Source organism: Pseudoliparis swirei, chromosome 24, assembly GCF_029220125.1.
Source record: "Pseudoliparis swirei isolate HS2019 ecotype Mariana Trench chromosome 24, NWPU_hadal_v1, whole genome shotgun sequence".
Lineage (NCBI taxonomy): Eukaryota > Metazoa > Chordata > Actinopteri > Perciformes > Liparidae > Pseudoliparis > Pseudoliparis swirei.
The window spans coordinates 15,504,736-15,526,317 of record NC_079411.1 but is presented as its reverse complement, the minus strand read 5'-3'; the positions used below and the strand labels follow the sequence as shown (position 1 = coordinate 15,526,317).

The window sequence follows — 21,582 nt, the reverse complement described above, 5'->3', positions numbered from 1 at the left end:
TAAGACAGTCTTGTGAAATCACAATATCCCATTTTAACTAGCTAGCCACTAACATTTTTAACAAATCATGAATTACTTTGCACCATGTTTGTACAAATAATAACTCATGTAAAATACAAAAGTCAACTCTCAAATTTTTAAATAAATCATGTCACACTTTGAACTGGACACCAAATTTGTTATCTGTTTCTTTGTCAGTTAGTGGGAAGCCTGGCATTGCATGCTGTTAACTAGTGTGTTGTACTCTGGTGTGTAACTTGACACTGCAACTCTGAGTGAGTCCTGCAGATGTGCATCAGTGAGGCGTGTTCTGTGTTTGTTCTTGATGAAGTTCATGTCAGAAAAGGCTGATTCACAAAGATAAGTTGAACCAAACAGGCTTGCAACCTTCATAGTGCTGCGCATACACCACTGTACTTTTCTGTGTCAACAAGGCACCAAAAGTTTGGTGCAGCCTGGTGGGCTTTGAGGTGGAGGTCATTTTGCAGTGTTACAATTTCAATCTCCACCTGTTCAGCATCCAGGCTGAATGTTGCACTTAACTGCTCAGCAATGCATGATATGTCCACGTTCATGAAAGGATTAGAAATGAACGACACACATGGCTCAAGCTGATCCAGGTCACAAAACCTGTTCTCAAACTCTTGCCCAACTCTGTTTATGACCTGAGAGTACTTTTCTGCAACTTTGTCAAAAGTCTCAGATGCAGAAGCATTGTCTTTCAGCACCATCTGCACAGAGGAAAGTGCAGCACTTTTTACTCTGTAAATGCACAGAGAAAAGGTTCATCTTAGCTTTAAATGCATTTAAAGCACTTATCATATCGGCGATAGTTTTACCTTTGCCTTGCAGCTCACAGTTCAAACTGTTCAGTTTTCCAGTAATGTCCGTTAAAAATGCAAGGTCAAGTATCCACTCAGTGTCCTCCAGCAGCACGGTGTCCTCACCTCTGGACTGCATGAACTCTTTGATTTCACCCAAAAGTGACAAAAACGTTGCAAAATTCGTCCCCTGCTGAGCCATCGGATTTCTGTGTGTAGTAGCAGGTCACCATATTCAGCTGACAGCTCCTCCAAAAGTACCTTGAATGTCCTGTGCTGTTTAGCTCTGGAGCGGATGCTGTTTATGATCTTCACGACGGGAGTCATTACGTGCTCAAAGCAGATCACTTTGCACATAAGGCCTGCTGGTGTATGATGCAGTGGTACTGCAGAAACTTTGGGAACTCTGGGTCAGCTTTACAGTGAGCAACGAATCCTATGTGTCGGCCGATCATAGCAGGAGCCCCATCCGTAGTCACTGATACCAGCTTTTCCAGCGGCACCTTTTTTCCACCAAAACTCCTTCACTGCGTTATAAATGTCAACTCCCTCGTAGTTGTCTTCAGGGCAGTAGTGTCAAGTTCTTCTTTGTGGAGAAATCATCAAACACCATCCGGATAAAGACCATCAGCTGCGCCGTACTGCTGCTGTCCACCGACTCGTCACACTGGATGCTGAACCACCGCACCTCGCCAGATCACGGTCCAGCTGGTCGGTCAAGTTCCCAGACATCGCCGACACTCTTCTTACCATTGTAGTTGCCCGAGTTGAACATCGGAGAGACTGGAGAGTACATCGGTTCCATACTTCTCGTCTTCAAGCACAGTTTTAGCAATTATCATCATTGCTTCTTTGACAACCTCCCGCCTGTAAATGCCTTCTTTTCTTCATCAAGAATTGCGTAGCTCTAAACGAGGCTTCGTTGCTTTTTGGGAGTTTTAACCGGTCTAGTGAAAAAGACTGCTGTTTGCACAAAGCTGCCTTTAACTCGCTGGCTTTTTCTGCGCGCAGTGCGCTGCCCGTGGGTAGTTAGCATGGTAGCTTGTGTGACACGTAGTAAAATGTCTCTCCACATTGTGCCGCTTTGCTATTGCCACAGTTGCCCCGCAAATTAAACACACGCAGGATCCTTTCACAGTGGTAAAAAAAAACTACCTCCCATTCGTCGTGAAAATGATATGTTTTCTTTCTTTTTTCTGACATTTTTGGGGTAACTCTTCTCCTCATATTAGCTGCGTCCGCTAACGTTAGCTTGTTTGTAAGAGCGCAACAAACGCTACGTTTTGGTCATGCGCACAATACTGACCTTTGAACTTTACTCGGTCAGAGTTCATTTATATTAAACACAAAAAACATTTTACATTTTAAGTGTTTATATATATATATTGTCATTTGTAAGTTACATGTAAGTGTGATTTAAACAAGAATAGCTAAATAAATAAATACAATTTAAAAAATAGAGGCAGCTCACTGGTAAGTGCTGCTATTTGAGCTATTTTTAGAACATGCCAGCGGGCGACTCATCTGGTCCTTACGGGCGACCAAGTGCCCGCGGGCACCGCGTTGGTGACCCCTGCTTTAAGGTGTCATGAATTTATTCATCATTTTTCTCCGACGTGTGTGATAATTTCATGTTAACGCCTTGACCGCCACGGCCGGCTCAATTTAGAATCACATGAGAAAGCTGATTAAGTCATTGATTTTAATGATAATGCTGTTTTCACAGCTAACGTTACTCATAGGATCATTTTGTGGTTATTTACATAATTTGCTTCATTTGAAGTCATTTATTTCCGCCAACCACCATTTCTGCTTTTTCCATGTTGTGAAATTCCCACAAATATCGGAACAGCAACGGCCCTCGCGTCTGGGTTCAGAAGTTGAACAATTTAAACTTGAGTTTTTTTTAATTTCGCGAGCGGGCGAAGGATAAGTAAGAACACGAGGTGGCAGGTTAATGGGGCGGTGGAGGGGTCCATTAAGAAGTGATCCTTCAGCCAGAAGGCCGCGTCCCCTACGTCTACTTTGAAAAGGCTCCATGCTTGGAGTGTAAATTGACACATGTTGCTGGATTTCTCGAGAAAACACACAGAAAATGAGTAGTAACTTTTTGTAAGATGTCGTACGGACCTATATATGGAGAGTTGACAATAACAAGCGTGTACCAACTCAAATGACTGAAAAAGCGGGATCGTTTTTGAGAATATTAAAATGGTCCACAACAGGATGGAGGATTTTGGCCATAATTCATGTCAAAACGACCTCTGCAGACGAGAAGTCTAATTTCCTTCTATTAATTAATGATAAGTTATGCATGTGTGTTTTATTTACAGGTTTTTTCAATCGCTAACAAGCGCTTACCCATACTTCAGATACTTTTTCTAAACTTTTAACACAGACTCACACCTACAAAGCACAATTGGCCAAATGGATAATTTTCTTCTCAAAAGCAAATTTTGTTAAATATATACTAACTCTTCATTTCAAAATAGGACACATCTTTTTCTGCAGACACTAACTTTACCAAAACACTGGAAATCTGACTCAAAATTAAATTATTCTTTCAAAGAATAATTCTTGTTTTCACTTCACAAGGTCCTTCCAGTCAGTCAAACTACACCAGGTTTCAAAACACTGGCTGTTGCTGACATTACAAAAACTGCATAGACTTTTATGTTTCAGTTTTTCAGGTATTTGCATGCAAAACATGCAATCGACTGTTTTTACACTAAATCTCTTGGTTGGGAACTGTATGTCCACATGTAATGTTCACATTCAAAAGCATTCCAGTAAAAAACTAATCATTTTTTTCTTCTTTACTGTTTACTACAGGAGGTACAGTCCAAATACTGTTTAGATAGATATATACTTTATTAATCCCCAAGGGGAAATTTGTCGATTAGTCGATTTGTCGTTTACAGTGTGATGGAACAGAAAAAGTTTTACAGTATTGCTTTTTTTACAAATAAACTATGTTTTGGGTCAACGGCTGCAATAGATGATTAAACAACATTCTGTAAGTCAATGTAGGCGGTGTCTGTGTGATCAACATCTCAACCTGTCATAATCAAAACTTAAATTCTAATCCAAAACTTGCTAAAACATATTTCCCAAAAACATTCCAAACTCTGACCTACCATCAGGAGGAGATGGGGAATCAATTGTTTGTTTATTATCAGCTGAGATATATTGTTTTATAACTGATATCATTGCAGAAGAGGTTTTTAGACTGTACTAAAGTTTGGAATATTGTTTTTGCCATTGTGGGACGTTGTGTGTTAACATTCGTAAATAATACAAAAACAATCCATAGTTTTGTTGGGAGGTATAGCTTGTCTGTTCAGAAAATGTAAGCATTGTGGAAATGTGTTCACTGACTGCATATTGTTTGAAAACGACATGAAACGTGTGAACGGTACGGCCACAAAAGACCGATGCTGTGCTAATTGTGTTTAGAGTTTTGAAAATGTGACCACTGTTTGGACAAACGCTTGGTAGCGCCTGGAAAAAACTGTAGTATAAAGATTGTTGCCCATTCATTCATACCGCACTTCTCACAAAGGGGCAAGATCTGCCTAAAATGTTTATTGAAAAACAAATATGCATATATTTGGCATAACTTTGATTTACTAAAATATCTAACACATTGTCTTTCTATAAAAGTGTACTGAAAACCTCTAATGCCCATCTTAAAAGTACCATACCAACTGCCTCCGACTCAAACAATCTAGTCAGTGGTGAGACATAATGTATACTTCTGTGTGTGCATGTCTGGATTTATGTGTATGTGTGTGTGTGTGTGTGTGTGCACATAAACACCCTGAGAGCACTCCCACAGTCGTGATTCATGAGTCAGAATTTGGCTGAAAGTGAATGAAGTCGGCAGTAGTCCGAGGTGTGAGAGCCTCTCCCGTGAGCTAATGTCACACTGCAGCGTGGTGATAATCCCTGCAATCATAAACAGATGCTGGAGGGCTGCAAACCCACACAGTAAACACACACACACACACACACACACGCACAAACATAACCACTATTAACACCTCAGAGTCTTGTATATGTGTGGTACGACAGGTTTGCAGGCTGGCAGGGAAGGAAATAATAAACCACCAGAAATCCAATTATTACTCCAGCGATGCCATAATACACACTGGACACACACACACACACACACACACACACCATTACTGCTAGCATAGTTATATCCCAAACCTTGTGGACACTTCAACCTGACCGCTGCGAGCTTGTGTGTTTGGACCACGTAGTAAACCACCACTCGCCAGGTTTCACACGCTCCAATCTGATATCTGTTATTTAGCGATGTTTAACTGCATTTGTAGCATATTCTCAGCTCACTGTTTGCTGACACATACAACACGAGTTGGCAGCTGTAAGGACTCTGGAAGGACTCCATCCAAAAAACGACTGGATGACAACGGAACACGTGAAGCTGTGGAAACGTTTTGTGTGCTAATGATTTCAAGCTCAGTCGCTACATAAACATACTGATAATTTTTTTTAAAAACATTTAAACTTTTCTCTGAGATGATCAGAGGGTAAAAACGTCGCCCACATAGTTTAGCGCTCACCCAGCGCTTTACTTTGAAATCCATAATCCATATCCTGCTTTCCAGCCTCGCGGTACGATTACCTCCTGATAGTCACTGCGTCGACGTATTATAACCCGATTTGCTTAGTTTGAGGTATAATCATCCGGTTTCGTCCCCGTTGGCAGACGCGCCTCTCCACCTGTAATCTGTTTCACAATTATTCATCGCCGCTGTAGTGATCGGTGACTATGCCGTCGCTCCATTACAGGCTAATCATCTGAGGCTCTATCTCACCGCAGAGTCTCAATACCTGTAATTACTGTGTCCTTTCTCTTTCTCCTCTCCAATCTTGCAGGCTTTGAATTGGATCGGGGGAATTTTTTTTGGGGGGGGGGGGGGCTGGGGGGACTATAAACCAGTTAGAGGAGCATAAGAGGATCAGGAAGTTTCTATTCTTCATCGACAGGGAGCTCGGGAAGAATGTATGACATTCCTATCAGCGCAGGACAATAGAGAGAGAGAGATGGGTGGGTGTGTATGGGAAAAAAACAGAAGAGGAGAGGTAAAAGCATGAATGAAGTGTGAGTGGCTGTAAGGGGGAGTCAAGAAAAAAACAGTCCTGACGAAGCAGCTTTGCGCATAGACCAGCGTGCCCATACTCGTGCACGTTGTTGTGCCTGTGCACGTGTGTGTTGTGACATGCCTATCTCCTCCACACCTCCTATGCCCCCCCCCCCCCCACAACCACCACCAACAAACCATTGCCCCCCCCAAGCCATTGCCCCACACCTGAACCCAACCTGCCCAGCCCTGCAGGGCCTGTCGCAAAAGAAGGAAACAAGTGAGTGTGTGTGTGTGTGTGGGGGGGGGGAGGAGCTGAACCGTTTTCCACCACCGTGGGGGGCAGTCACTGCGGATCCATCAGGCCAGTTTAGGGCCCTCTCCTCCTGGCAGTGGTGCCCAGCAGGCGCCCCCCCCCCTCCAGACCCCCAGAGGATGGAGGCCTTTGAAATGAGCCCCCCGAGACTCCAGACGCCGGAGAGGGGCCATTGTCCGGCGCCTGCGGGCGGCGGGGGGTGGGGGCACTGATGACTCCGGCTCCACCTTTGTGTTTGTGAACATGCCACGCCAGAGACGCTGCATTACAGTGAAAAGCCCCTCGCGAGGACACCAGAGAAACAGCCCCGTTGAGAAGGTTAGCTGCCTGTCAGCCCATCGGAGGCTCTCTCTGCCGCCGGTGTTCCCAGAGTGGCCTCCATCGTATGTGTGTTTGTGTGCTCATATGTACGCATGAGAGTCTGTCGTTCCCCCGCGTGCACGAGCTCTTTGCCCTCTTTGCCTGCCTGCTCTCGGCAGGAATTCCCAGACCTGCTTGGCTGGACAGAACCCAGCGTCGGCCCGTGCGAGGAGCAGATTCCATGACAGCTGGTCCCCAGAGCGTCTCGCTCTGCCAACAAAGAGCAGCCGCGGGGCGGCGGGAGAGACGGCCGACCGGGCCCGGTGACACTTCATGCTGTTTCATCCCGGCCTCTCCTGAAGAATCCGCCCCAAAAACAGCGATCATGAAGATTAACTACGTTGCTCGGTTTAGTGCTGCACAGGTGGATACCTCCATGTGTATTCAGGTAATGTATGTGTTTTTGTGAACCTGTGCGTGTGTGTGCGTGTGTGTGTGTGTGTGAGCGGCGCATACTTTTTTTCTTTCTTTATGTGCTTTAATTAAAAGCTGGTCTGAGCCTCCTCAGACTTATTGGCTGGCAGCCAGGGCCCGCACGACACACAGACACCCACGTATGTGAACGGCTCGCACATCAAGCAAAGTTGACAGCAGACACAATGGACATATCAGCAGTCAGGGGTCTGCACTCTGCACCCCCCCCCCCTCCCCCCCCCCTCCCCCCCCCCCCCTGTCTGTCTCGGGCTCTCACACACTACCATGACTTAATTATGCCATAACTGCCTTATGGCGGAATACAAAAGAGCCCGCTACGACCTCCGTAAGACCATCGGCTCTGCCAAGCGGGAGTTCAGGAACAAGGTGGAGGAGAAGCTCAAGAGCCATGACGTGAGAGGTGTGTGGAAGGGGCTACAGACAATCACGGACTTCAGAGGGAGAACCAGCGGTGAAGAGAACTCCTCTACCTCCCTCCCAGGCGAGCTAAATACATTCTTTGCTCGGTTCGACGTGAACGGCAGCCCGCCGAAGGCAGCGCCGCCCGAGGAGACCAGCCTGCTGATCATCTCAGAGGCCGACGTGCGCAGAGCCTTCAAGCGGGTGGACATCCGGAAGGCAGCAGGTCCCGACCACATCCCGGGGCGCGCCCTCAGAGCATGTGCAGACCAGTTGGCAGGAGTCTTCGCAGACATCTTCAACCTCTCCCTGTCCCAGGCTGTTGTTCCTGAGAGCTTCAAGATGTCCACCATTGTGCCTGTCCCCAAACACCCCAAGGTAACCTGCCTGAATGACTGGAGACCCGTAGCCCTCACCTCGATTGTCAGTAAATGCTTCGAGAGGTTGGTCAAGGACTTCATTTGTTCCATGTTGCCTGCCACGCTGGACCCATGGCAATTTGCATATCGTCAAAACAGATCCACCGACGACGCAATTGCCATGGCACTTCACACCGCCCTTTCCCACCTGGAGGAGGAACTGTTGTGTGCGAATGCTGGTTGTGGACTACAGCTCAGCGTTCAACACTATTGTTCCCGCCAAGCTCGACACCAAGCTCAGAGGTCTAGGCCTGCACTCTACCATGTGCAGCTGGATACTGGACTTCCTGTCGGGCCGCCGCCAGGTGGTGAGGATGGGCGGTACCACCTCAGAGCCGCTGACCCTCAACACGGGAGCCCCTCAGGGATGCGTGTTGAGCCCTCTCCTCTACTCCCTGTACACCCACGACTGCACGGCCATGCACAGCTCCAACGTCATCATCAAGTTTGCTGACGACACAACAGTGTTGGGGCTGATCACCGACACGACGAGACAGCCTACAGGGAGGAGGTTGGATCACTGGTACAGTGGGGCCAGGAGAACAGCCTCGTCCTCAACGTCAAGAAGACCAAGGAGCTGATCGTGGACTACAGGAAGCGGAGAGGAGAGCACACCCCCATCTCCATAGACGGAGTTGCAGTAGAGAGGTCAGCAGCTTCAAGTTCCTCGGCGTGCACATCTCCGAGGACCTCACATGGACCACGCACACCACTCACGTGGTGAAAAGGGCCCAACAACGCCTGTATTTCCTTAGGCGACTGAGGAAATTCAACAGGGCCCCCCGCATCCTCAGAACATTCTACACCAGTACCATCGAGAGTGTTCTGACAGGTTGCATCACCGTCTGGTACGGGAACTGCACCGCCCTGGAGCGTAGGGCACTACAGAGGGTGGTGCGGTCGGCACAGTACATCGTTGGAGGTGAGCTTCCTCCATCCTGGACATATACACCAAGCGGTGCGTGGCCAGGGCCAAACGGATGCTGAAAGACAATAACCACCCCGCCACAAACTGTTCACCCTTCTACCGTCAGGCAGGCGATACCGCAGTATCAAGTGCCGCACAAACAGACTGAGGGACAGCTTCTTCAGTCAGGCCATCAGGCTGCTGAACAAGGACTGAGACCCTCATTAACACTACACACCAGAACATATTCTGTGAATATCTATGGCCATGGTGTATATTTTATTACATTGTTTATATATATATATATTGTATATATATATTGTATGTATATACATATATATATATATAGTCTCAAAAAAGTGTATATTTTATTACATTGTTTTATATATATATATTGTCATGATGTATATTCTATTACACTGTTTTATATATATATTGTTAATACTTTCTTCTTTTTTGTGTGTGGATATTGTATAGTTTATTCTCATTCTTATTCTTTTTTTAGTCTGCTACTGCTGTCGGGTGTTTTGCACATAAGAATTTCACGAACCGATTATACTTGTATAAAAGGGGATGTGACAATAAAAACTTGAAACTTGAAACTTGAAACTTGGGTCGGATGCTGAATGCCAGTGAACAACCTCTGGCTGTTCCCTCAGCCACTGCCCCGTGACTCGATTGCAAAATGTCCCACTCTGGAGTTAGACGCACGTCATGGCGGTTTAGGTCAAACATTTATGAAGACACACCGATGGGGTGGCGGCTAAACCCCCACCAGGTCAAGACCATGGATGTATAAAGAGAACTTAACCCTAAACCCTTTATTCCCATCAAAGTTGCTCAGTGGCGCATTCAGAAAATGAAGTTGAGTTTCCGGGTATACTATTCGCATGAAAATACCCCGATTTAGCCCCGCCTCCCAGCCCTCGGCCTCATTCACTGGAAGGGAGGGAGGAACAATCACTCTGGATTCGTCTACTATCGCTCTTTACAACGTTTAGGTTATCCACAAGTGTTCAGACTAGGGAAGTTGATTTACCTAAACAACAAAAAACGATCTACTGAGTTACAGACGCCTCTCTCCCAATGCAAGTTCACATAACAAAGTAATTGTGGGTCCACATGAAAGACCCGGGAAATTGTAATTCCACCATTTGGCCACTATGTAAAATTTGCCTGACATGAATATTACAATAAACCACAGTGACATCTTTTGGCGTCAGTCCAAGACAATGCTACCAGATCAAACAGTCAGACAAGTCCACTTATTTCCAGCTTTGATGAACTTGATGATCCGGCGTCAGAAGCGCGGTCGTGTCAGAAACTTCGGGCCAAATTCACCGACCATCTACAAAACCGACAGGGTGTTAAAAACAACAACATGAAAAATGATCCGGAACACACTGGCTGACGTAACACTGTAAGATCCATTGACATTTAACAAATAAAAGTGTTTTTGTTGTTTTTACTGCATTTTAAAAACATTCAAAGCAGCAGGTGGATGACACAAGTTGATGACAACGCCACTATTCACCAGGTGTTCAAATCACAATCCTCGGCGTTTGGTGTCAAACGCCGCCGCCGCAGTCGAAGCGGCGAATTAGGAGAACATCTTTAGGAACAAGAATCATTCAGCCAGAATAGCGACACACACTTCTACGATAACAAGTATTGAAGTCGTTCTTAGTGCCTCGTGTGCCTCCTTTTATTTGTCATCACTTATGTTGTATTGCATTTCCACATATGTAAAAATAAACGTGTATCTTTGGTTTCCAACTGTTTGAAAAGAAGGGTGATCAGGGAAAAGTGGCGGCTTGTATCCAAAAGTGTAACTCACAGTCTCTCCAGTTCCTTCAGGTCCTGGAAGGCCCCCCTCTCCATTGTGGTGATTTTGTTCTCCATTAGCTGCCTGAGAGAGAAACACAGGAGAGGCAATAAGCAGCGGACAGGAAAAACGAGTTAGAGCTGGCAGTAATTTGTGCGATGACACCTCGAGAGGCCAGAGAAGGAAAGAGAAAGAGAAAGATGGCCAGATGGGGCGAGAGATAAGATTGAGGAAGGAGGAAGAGAATGAGAGTGAGGAGAGACACGGAAGAGAGATTGACATTGGAGAAGAGAGGAGAGGGCAGGATATGGGTGGCAGCGGGTGTGAATGAAAAAGAAAAAGAAGAAAAAACAGTGGTGGAGATGGAAAGTGAGAGTGTCAAAACAGCAAGAGAGAGAGAGAGAGAGAGAGAGGAGTCGATGAGGGCTGCAGAATTTACTTTAAAAAGTGGCCCATCAGTTGGACTGCGACTCATCCATCATCCAATTTACCCTCCATCTAACCACGTAGCCATCACTACTCATTCACTTACACCAGCTCAACTCCCCCAAGAGCACTATGCCAAGCCGTCGCACGCGCACACACACACACACGCGCACACACACCTACACACACACACACACACACACACACAAGCAAACATATTTTGTCCACCCACGGAATGTAGAGCTGTTTTGAACATAAGGGCCACGACTAACAATTAATTTCATCACCACAATATAGTGAAAAGCACCTCTCACAATGAGAGGCTCCTTTAAAATGCTTGTTTCAACCAACGGGCCAAAGCCCAAAAGGTATTCCACAGACTTCCATGTATTATCAAAAATACCATAGGCCTACTCTCTCACATTTGGTAAGTTGCAACCCGTTTTGTTCTTGCATTAAAGGGTGGGGAAAAAGCTCATCGACAGGTTAGCTAGCCTTGCTAACAGCGCTAACGTTTAAGCCGTTATAAGCGGTGACAGCTGTGCCATTAGCTAGCTGGCCGTTAGCTTGTTAGCTCTCTACTCAAACTCAAAGCAGTGCGGACGGGGCCTTGTCCTGTCTGCATGTTGAGTTGCATGTCTTGTTAAGCAATAGCTGTGTGGTTTACAGGCGGTAACATTACAATGAATAAGGGACTAAGGCTACTCCGCAAACGCGTCGTCTTTATATTGCATGTCAGGTTGTTTGTTGCTGTAGTTGAGACTTATGTTACACGTTATAACGTTAACGGAATACTAACACGAGGCTGCGAAGTCTGCAGCAAGATGGTGCCAACTTTATTCCTATCTAACACTTCAACTAGCCTTTCCCCTTTTCTCTCCTTTCCATAATTGCCTTCGCAATAAAAGCCCCGGACACACACCGGAACACGAATGTAGCGCGTTGGCGACTGGAACTCGGCAGAGCTCCAAAGGGAAAAAAAGAATTATGTCGAATACATTATTGGAACTCTAATTGGAATCCGAACGGTTGTGGTCGCGTGCGCGTGTAACCAGCGCACAATCAGACACCACAGAACACACAGGGAAACCGCGAGCGGAAAGACTGGAGCGCGCACACGCGCACAAACACACGCTCAATCAAAGACATAATCTCTGGAGGAATTCCAACAATGTGCCGTTCACTTTTAGCCGCTGGATAGCACACAGACACGCACACGCACACACACATATACGCACACAATACAAGCAGGCTATCCCTGTTTCACTCTTAACCTGGACTCATCCCAGGTGACAAACTTGTTCTTACTTGACTCGTTTTCCTTTCCTCGCACCCTCCCTCCCTTCCAGCATGCATTCCTCCCTCCGCGGTTACACCTAACGACCGCTATCTCCTTCCCTCTCTTTGCCCGGTGGTTAAAATAAGCCCCTCCTGACACTTCCACTGGCAGATTAACGCGACAGCATTAACAGGTGCCGCCGCTATTCTGTTTGGACACACACACAGAGACATGCACTCGTGCGTGTGCACACACACACACACACACACACGCACACGTATATACACGTGCACGCAGACACACGCACACACACACACACACACACACACACACACACACACACAAACTCAATAAAATCGCCGCTCCTTCTAGACGCAGTGCCGCATGCGGCAGCTCCAGGGCTGCTGATTGAATGAGGCATGATGCCGGACCAGAACTGAGAACTGAGTGTGTTGTGTTTCTGTTTTTTGGGGGAGTAGTTTTAATTGAAAGGTACTTTGGGCTTTTCTTTTGCATCTATACAAAGGAGGAGAGAAGAACAAGAGAATGTCAAAATAAAAAAAGAGATAGAAGACACTTACAACACTCGCAGATGCCTCAGTCCTGCGAAATCTGCCTTGGTGATTTTAGTGAGGTTGTTTGCGTTCAGCTCCCTGAGGAGGAGAAAGGGTTAGATAGGAATATGATAGGTTAATACAAGTAATACTAAAAATAAAAAAAGCAGGTGAGCTCCTATAGTTTTGTTGTTGTTGCTAAAAGGTTGTTGCTTAAAGGTGAGGCTGTCTCGGTTATTAACCCTTATGTAGTGGCCGATGCGTGGATTGTCTTCTGCGGGTCACGAGGAACACGGAGCCGGCTGCCGCGCGCACACATTCTCATTTCATCAAGGGAGTCTCCGGCTATTAAAAACCGCGGGCCTGTTTAACTCAAAGCCCACTTCTCCAAATCCGTTTTTGATTAACTTGCTCGGCTCTCCAGACAAACCGCGGAGGTTCCGCGGAGGCTGCGCGGTGAATGCAACAGTCCGAACCTGCGGCGGCGCACCTGGACTTCAGCTGCGCGGATCCGCGATAACGAATCAAAACACAAAGCAATTAAAATTCACCTGTTTCTTTATTTATTTTGTAACACTTCACGTGAGAAAAAATAGCACGTGCATGTAGCTGATTTTACAGACCCCGGTGCAGTTGTTCACGTGTTAGTTCTGTAAAGCCCTGCGCTGTTAAGACCTGGTCCCCAAGGAAACCATCCTCCATACCGCCAGCATGCCGTTTAAAAAGAACGAAATACAAGCGCAACAGCAGTTTAAGAAAACAACATAAGAATATGACCATAAAACCTCCTCCAGGTGAGGACTGAGGAGGCACAGCTTTATTAAATACGCGCTAGAAAAAGAGTAACGCAAGTGCACACTTATATACGGCAGACAAACTGGTGATATTCTACAGATATGTCCTATGAAGTGTGTTGAAATTGTTTTGGGAATGTTATGCGCCGATTAAAGCCGAACTGCGTTGTTAAAGCCCCCCCCCCCCCTCCTCCTCCTCCTCCTCCTCCCACTCGGTACTCACAGTCTCTCGGTGTTGCGGGGTATGTTCCTGGGCACGCTCCGGAGCCCCTGGCCGTGACAGTCCACTGTAGTCCCCGTGCAGGCGCACTGTGCCGGGCAAGGCTGTCCGTTCACTCTGCCGGACATGACCGATAGCAGAACGGCCACCAGAAGCCCCAGCGCGGTCACCGAGGAGCGGCCGGGGCCAGCGGGGCTCAGAGCTCCCACCATCACTGCGGCAAGTGGGGGCCCACAACGTGAGACCCACAAAACAAAACAAAAATACTACTAAAAAAACACAAGGGCGTTAAAAAAAAAGCCACAATATCCCCCGCAACCAGCTCACCAAACTCTGCAACGCGAACGGGATGCCGTCCTCCTCTTCTCGTTGTCCCCCCCCCTTTTCAGACGTGTGTTTCCGAAATTTCTCCCTCTGAATTTACATTTGGTTCCCCTCGGAGGTATTTCGATGCCTGAAGGCTGTGAACCGGTGAGCAGGGAGAGGGGAGGTCGACGAGGCGGCGGACCGGCTCTCGGGATGCGCTAAAGCGGCGCAAAGTTCCACATGTCCCCGGCATGCGGTGCCCAAATCCTCCTGGTGCGTGCTGGGTCTGTGTAGATGTGCAGAACCAAGCCAGTTAACACACCTCGATGCTTGATCTGATCCAGAGAAACGCACACTTTAGTGCGCACACACACTCCAACACGCGTACGCACGCACGCGCACACATACACTCCCCCACACGCTCCAGGTGAGGCTGTCTCGGTTATTAATTCACAACACGCGTCCGACGAGGAGACAGCGGCAAGCGGCGCTTAGTTTGCCCCCAACCCCCCAAAAAAAGAAAAAAAGAAAGAAACTCAGGAGAGGTCACGGTGGTGGAGGGATGGTGATTGATCCGATCATGTATCAACTGCCGGTCAGTGGCAACGGCAGTCCGAGGGAGGGGAGAAAAGCCCCGTAGAAGACCAGCGCGCAACACTATAATCCAACTCTGCGTGGTGCGTCAAAGCGCTGCTCCCGAGTGTGTGTGAGAGGGAGAGAGAGAGAGAGAGAGCGACAGACTGAAGCGGGCACGTCTGCTACTGCGTCTGTCCAGGCAACTCTCTCTCTCTCTCTCTCTCTCTTTCACACGCGCGCACACACGCGCACGCCCGCGCTGCGTTTACCCCTCTAGCCATACAGCAGCAGGTTTCCAACTGGCCGTCAGTCAAACAGCAACAGTTTGACCTCAGACGGGGGACTTGGATTGCTCGCTGCAGTGTCTCCGGTCACCTGATGCTTTATTTAGCTGGCCTCAGGAAGGCGACAGAGCTTCTCTGTGAAACGTGGACAAAATGTGTGTGTGTGTGTGTGGGGGGGGGGCATCCGAGTCTTTAGTTTTCGCATGCACTGCCGGATTCAAGGAATGAAGTGCTGTCGACACATAAAAAGAGGAGAAAATGAAGAAAAACAACAACATTGAAACAACACCTGTTCTGCGATGGATACACACTGTATTGTGTTACCGGTTGAGCTCTTTACAACTTGCATATTCCCCCACTGCACCTCAACAAGTTATCTACACGAATAGGATAAGGATTTAGTTTCACTTGTCAAATGGTACGTGGAGCTTTATGAAGAAAGAATCACAAGTGTCTTTCAACTCGAGCTAAAAGTTCAATGTCAAACAAGAAGAAGAAGGATAGCTGCAAATGAGTTATACGTTTAGAAAATGCTCCGTTTTCAATTATGTTCAGGGTTGTTTACCATTACCTACCATATTTATGTATATTATATTATTATGTTAAGGCAGGCTTGGTAATCTACTAAAAAAACATTTTTGAAATATTTGTTGAAATTCTCATGATATCCTGAGAGCAATAAATGAATCAAATGCTCAGCCCCCCCCAAAAAAGAGCTGGTTTCTGTGGCAGGACTTTAATAAGCATGTTGAATCATTTCCTTCCGTTCAGCCGGACCGTGCTGATTGGACGGGCCATCTTCCGGATCACCTGTGTGTCTTTCCTGCCCTCCGACTCTTGCTGTCACACGATTCTTCTGAAAGCTGCTTTACAGCTGTGAGTATTAACAACAGCCATGTTTGCCGAAGGAGGCCTGAAGGGGGACGGGATGTCAGTTTTTTGCCAACTTGGCGACTTTATTCTTTGCGAGATTTAGCACCTTTTTGCGCTGGTATATCATTTGGAAACGTATCATCCCGGATTCATAATTCTATGATGGGCTTGTACTCTCTCGAAGTCTCCTCCAGGTCTCTCAGATGTTCTGATCTGAGGCTGTTTGATGTCCTACGCTAGTTTAATTATTGAAACTTGTTACGTCAAAGTAATGTGTGTTCAATGAGTGCAACTTTGAAAAGTTTCATGTTGACTCACAAATACGTCCATGAAGTAATCTTACTCCATCTAGATTAGTAGGTTTTGGACTCATGCTGGTGGATCACATTGCAGCACTACAGGTCAGGCATCATCTCAAGATGACAGATCTGTGGCGAAGCCGGTCTCCCTCCTCCTCTTGATCCCTCTCTAGATCCCAAGGCAGGACACCAATAGCTGTGTGTGATCGTAATGCTGATGTGTACTCTCTGTCTGTGTGTGTGTGCTATATACTGATCCCCACAAATCCCCAATCCCCCCCCCCCTATCACACACACAGAGAGAGACACACACACACACACACGTTTTCCCAGACGGTGGTTTTTGGCGGGTGGAGTATAAGAGACAGGAACAAAGGGGAGGAGTCAGAGACAGTCGACATGGGGTCCAGGGCCGGTCATTGATGGCGGTGTGCCGTGACTAAAGTGAGGGAGGAAAGAGAGAGGGGAGGAGACAGAGGGTGACCCTCTTGTCTCCCGCAATACGACGAGGCTTCAGGGCACATGGCCTGTTGGGACACGGCCTTACCGGACCAGCTCTCCTCTCTTCTCCTCCCGTTTGTCCTCAGTACACATTTTTACTGCTCATTCAATGACGAAGCAGTGCAGTACATTTGATTTTTAAAGTCTAAAATTACGGTTTGTTTTCCTCTCAAAGACGATTACGATCTGGCCATACGGCTCGCTGTGTCCTTCGCCCCTTGGATCAGATGGGAAACTCCCTGCGTGAGCTGGCGTTCATACAGACTAGACAAAGACAACAGTCATGAACTTACCTCATGGAGAAAAACTGACAATATTGGGTCAATTGAAATACAAAAAAGGCACAATTATCTAATCGAGATTCAAGATTGATCATAGAGAATGTTACAGATGATAATTGTGGGAAAAAAGAGGAGAATAAAGTCACACACTGTCAAATGTTGCTGTGAGTCGCTGCTGTTCTCATGAAGTGAGAACCCTCATCAACCCTCCAGGTGACACCAACAAAGGCCTATTATCTTCACAGCTCAGGAAGTTGGATGACATTTTCAGTGAAAGCCGGCACAACTTGAAACACCTGATTAACATCACAGCGGTATATTTGTTGTCTTACCACACGCCACCAATCCTACAGAGATACATTTAGTCATTTTGATTTCGATATATTACACACCTGAGTGTTGAGAAAAAACAATAATGACCTAAACATGTGTTTATTTTTAACTAACTGGGAGGAATTCTGACATGGTCCATGTGGATGAAAGTGGAAGTGTTTCCAAGCACTAGACTCCCTTTAGAAAACCTCAACAGGGGGTCTGACATTCAGCCCCGCTCAGTCCTGGTCCAGGATCTCCCTTCACCCCCTTTCCCTCTAGCGGTGGTGGCTCCCAGCCGGTACCACAGAGGAGAAGCTCTGCTCCTGGCTGTAAAGAGGAGTTGCTGGGGCTTCGGACTGCAGGTTAAAAGTTAAATGAGTTAAAAGCTGAATGGGCTGGTTGCTGCGTTAAACTATATAGATGAAGTCAGTGGTCTCGTTTACTTATGAAGTTCATATAGTATTAATTTGAGATTAAATATCATGCTTTAACCAAGGCCCTCGTGGTGTTCTGTTAAAAAGTCAAGTTATCATGAATGAAGTGAGAAAGAGCAACAACAGGTTTCCGCCCAGGGAGCAGTCTAATTCGAGAATAAGGACTCTTTGTGGAATGCACAAATGATGAATGAATTAAGTCTTCTTTTTAAATTTCATCTCCGATTTATACAGCCCAGCCCACATTGGACTTAATGTCCCACAATAACAACGACAAATAAATGGGACTCCCATTCACACTGAGAAGAAAGCACAGCGCAAACAAGTGGAACCATGTGGTGAGTAAGACGATACAGTTTAAAACCCCATTCATGTGTCTTTCTTCTTCAAGTTCCGGTTGTTTTTTGTGTTTCGTTGTTGCTATAGATGTGTAGAAGTGAGGAGAGCTGCAGATGAGAAGTGAATCTGTCTGACGGCTGTGATGTTGGCGTGGCTCAATCTAGCCTGTTGATTTAGGAGCTGTTTGTGTTATCTTTGGTTTATGGCCATGCAGTAAAGCTGAAGAAGGTGTGGGGGTCAGAGTGTGTGTGTGTGTGTGTGTGTGGGGGGGGGGGGGGTCTGAAGAGGTCAGTTCAGCCACCTGGCCTCTGGACAGCTGCTACTGAGACACATGCTGCTCAGAGCTCGTCCTACTGTACACAAACACACACACTTGCAAATATTCATTAATGCACAGACACAAGTTGACGCCGTGCGGCAGACAGACGCACACACACACACACACACACAGAGAGAGAGAGACAGACAGAATTACAAACACTTTACTGCAGCCATGTATTAATTAAACGCATGAATCAAATCTGCTTTGGCTTTGTCTCCATCAGTGCCATGCTGTTTGTGTGCGTGTGTGTGTGTGTGTATGTGTGTGTGTGCGTGTGTTGCCTGATAATCACATCATTAAAAAACAATGATGTTTGTGTTTGTACTGGCACTGTCAATGCAGGGGCTGGTTACACAGCTGCAGTGACACACACACACACACACACACACACACACACACAGGGATGAACATAGTGCCACACCAAAGCACACAAACAGCAGCATGAAAAAAATACATAAACAACAGAACTCCTCCTCCTGTCCCGGTTCCCTCAGCTGTCAGTTTCATGCCGATAGGATCCGTCCATGAGGTGTGTTGAAACTGGACCTGAGGTGTGTAAAGTGACTGGTTGCTTTTGCTGTGACGGGGACAGGGAGGCCGCCGTCTGTCTCACACACACACACACTGACCCAGACGGTGAGTTCTCCGGGGGGAGATATGCTGAGGAGGTGAATGGGATCCCATTAAGGGGCTGGTATGTTGGGAAGGTGTGTCTGGTTTCACGTGGTAGGTGTGCATACATTGTTGAATGTGTGCGACCAAGGGACAGAAATATTTTCAAAAGTGCAATAGGGCTCACTATTTGAGTGTTTTCTTAGTATACAATCCAGTACTTATTAGTAATAATAATAATTATTATTATTATTATCGACAACAGTAGAAGATTTGATGAAAAAGCCCAATTTACAGAGTGAGATATAACCAGTCATCTTTCCCATCTTGCTTAAGGACACCAACTTTTAGAAGGAGTGTGTGTTTTTTTAAGTGCATTTCTTCCTCATGAAACATTTGCAAAAACTGGCTAAGTATTTCACAATCTTTTCCTAAACTTAGCTAAGTAATTCACGATATTTTCCTTTGTTTTAAACGACCAAAGCAATGGAGTTAACTCGTCTAGGTGGAGACGTTCTCGCCTGTTAAAGGCAGGTGTTCATTTGAATGTGTAGCAACAACAGAGGAAGGTATCCAACCAGTCTTGCATATTTCCCCTCATCTCGCAACAATAGAGTCTCAGACACTCTAATCTTTTTACACAATTATCGCTGGGTGTTTGTTTGTTTAATGTAGCGCCTCCGACTGCGGCTTTTCTTTTTTCCACAGACGTGAACCAAAACAGCTCAACTGCCATTATCCTAAAATAGCCTGTAAGAACAAGATAAACATGTGTGCGAAACTAATTGTGCGCTGTGCAGCGCTGGCTTGGTGAGGAGCGTTGTTGTGACAACAGATCCAACATCTGTCTGATTGGAGGAAGATGCAGCCTCGGCGACGGTGAACCTGATGAAGATCAATGGGTATTCTGGGAAGATTAAACAACGGGGGATACTAATTCTCTACTTTCCGCCACTGTTTTTTCAAGCAGGCTGAATCAGAGAGAAGACACATGGAGTTGATAACTTGCGCCGCAAAACGCCGCCTGCAGACTCACTCTGTCGTATACATCCACATGCACAAACACTTCAGCGGTGGCCTCTGCCCTGGAGTTACTGTCTATCATCTGTTCATCCTACTTTGCATAATCTAGGAATTTGTCAACGGATTTGTTCACGCTAAAGGCCGCTGTCCCCCCCCCCCCCCCTCCACCCAAAAAAGAAAACTGCCAAATACAAAAGCTAGTGACAGGAAGAGTGCCTTGAAAAAAAACAAAGCCCCAGCTGGATGCGAAAGCTCCACAGCACAGGGAAGCGACCCAGTGAGTTATAGACGTATGGGTCTTAAATTACCACGTGTAGGATTCCCCCGACGAGGGCATGAGCCTCTCTGCAGACGGGGCTTTACAAGGAGGGCGCTGTCTTACTTCAGGATGACCCGCAGAGCCCTGACTCCGGTGAGGGTAAACCATTCTGAGGCGTTGGAAGTGCAGCAGGTGGATGAACCTCTGCGGTACTGGGCCCGGAGCACGGAGATGCATTTCAATGTCACATTGTTGGCCGGATAGTCGCAAAGAGTCGGTCAATGGCTGGAGGCTAAAAAAAGACCAGCGTCAGAAAAACAGAGAGAGAGGGGGGGGGGGGGGGGAGAAAGTTCAGAAAGAAACGTTGCAGGGACGGAGAGGAAGAGAATCATAGGAAGAGTCCTCGGGAGAGGACGCGGAGGAGGCGAAAGAGGAGTGAGAGGGAGGTGTGTGGAAAGAGGAGTGTGGGAAAAATCAATACTCCCTCTGGAGCGACTGGAAGAGACAATCAGTCCGTCTGACCCCCGTCTCCCCTTGGTGTCATCGTGTGTGAGTGCATGCATGTGTGTGTGTGTTTGTGGGCACATATGCGCCAGTGGTGTGTGTTTGTAAGCGACATGGTATGTGTAGTTGGAATCATGCACGTGACCGCGCGTGTGTGTGCGCTTCTATCTCATCCTGCGTTCGCTGTCCTCAGCTCAAACGTTTTATTGCTGTGACCGCTGAGGAACAGAGATGATGTCGAGAGGGGGAGTTGAAAACGGGAGGACGTGTTGGCGTCACATCCTGCAAACAAAAATGGTGAACCTCTCGGCCTGACTGCGTATTCTGCTCTTGCTTCTATAAGTTAGCTAAGCAGATAGCTAACGGCAGATCCATGAAATGAAGACCCAGGAATCTGGAGTTGAGTTTAGGATTTTTAGTATGAATCTTCATTTTGTGAAACTGTGGAAACATAACATGACATAACCTTAATTCAATTCAGTTTATTTTGTATAGCCCAACTTGTTCGTGGTAGTGTCTTACCAGCAGGGTAGAGACATGATGGCTCTTGGTAAGGATGATCGGATGCTTTTCTTCCCAGGAAATGTCTGCCAATGATGTTCGACATCCAACTCTCAGTAAACCCCTGTCATCAATAGTGGGGTCCAGATAGATGAGTGGACTGCCCATTGAGACTTCGTCCCCCATTGAGATGTTTTTTATTTCTTCTTTGAAGAGGTCCTGTTCGTCCTGATTCCAAGATCGCCGTCCTCCAGGTGCTCCGTGTCTTTGAAGGTTTGTTTACTATG

At 46.7% G+C, this 21,582-nt stretch overlaps 1 protein-coding gene across 9 annotated transcripts in view; it reads right to left on the bottom strand.

The window, feature by feature from the left end:
• Positions 1 to 14,867, bottom strand: part of slit2 (slit homolog 2 (Drosophila)) — an 85,119-nt gene extending 70,252 nt beyond the window's left edge. For 3 of the 9 annotated variants that reach the window (XM_056408770.1, XM_056408771.1, XM_056408769.1), the window contains exons 1-3: positions 13,870 to 14,864; positions 12,880 to 12,951; positions 10,606 to 10,677 (exon numbers count right to left, since the gene is read on the bottom strand). In XM_056408770.1, the coding sequence (XP_056264745.1) occupies positions 10,606 to 10,677; positions 12,880 to 12,951; positions 13,870 to 14,078 (353 nt within the window). In that variant the 5' untranslated portion in view covers positions 14,079 to 14,864. Of the gene's footprint in view, positions 1 to 10,605; positions 10,678 to 12,327; positions 12,401 to 12,879; positions 12,952 to 13,869 lie in introns of those variants that run through there. The other 6 variants (XM_056408767.1, XM_056408768.1, XM_056408772.1 and 3 more) reach the window with 4 other exon arrangements.
• Between the last annotated feature and the right edge of the window lie 6,715 nt (positions 14,868 to 21,582).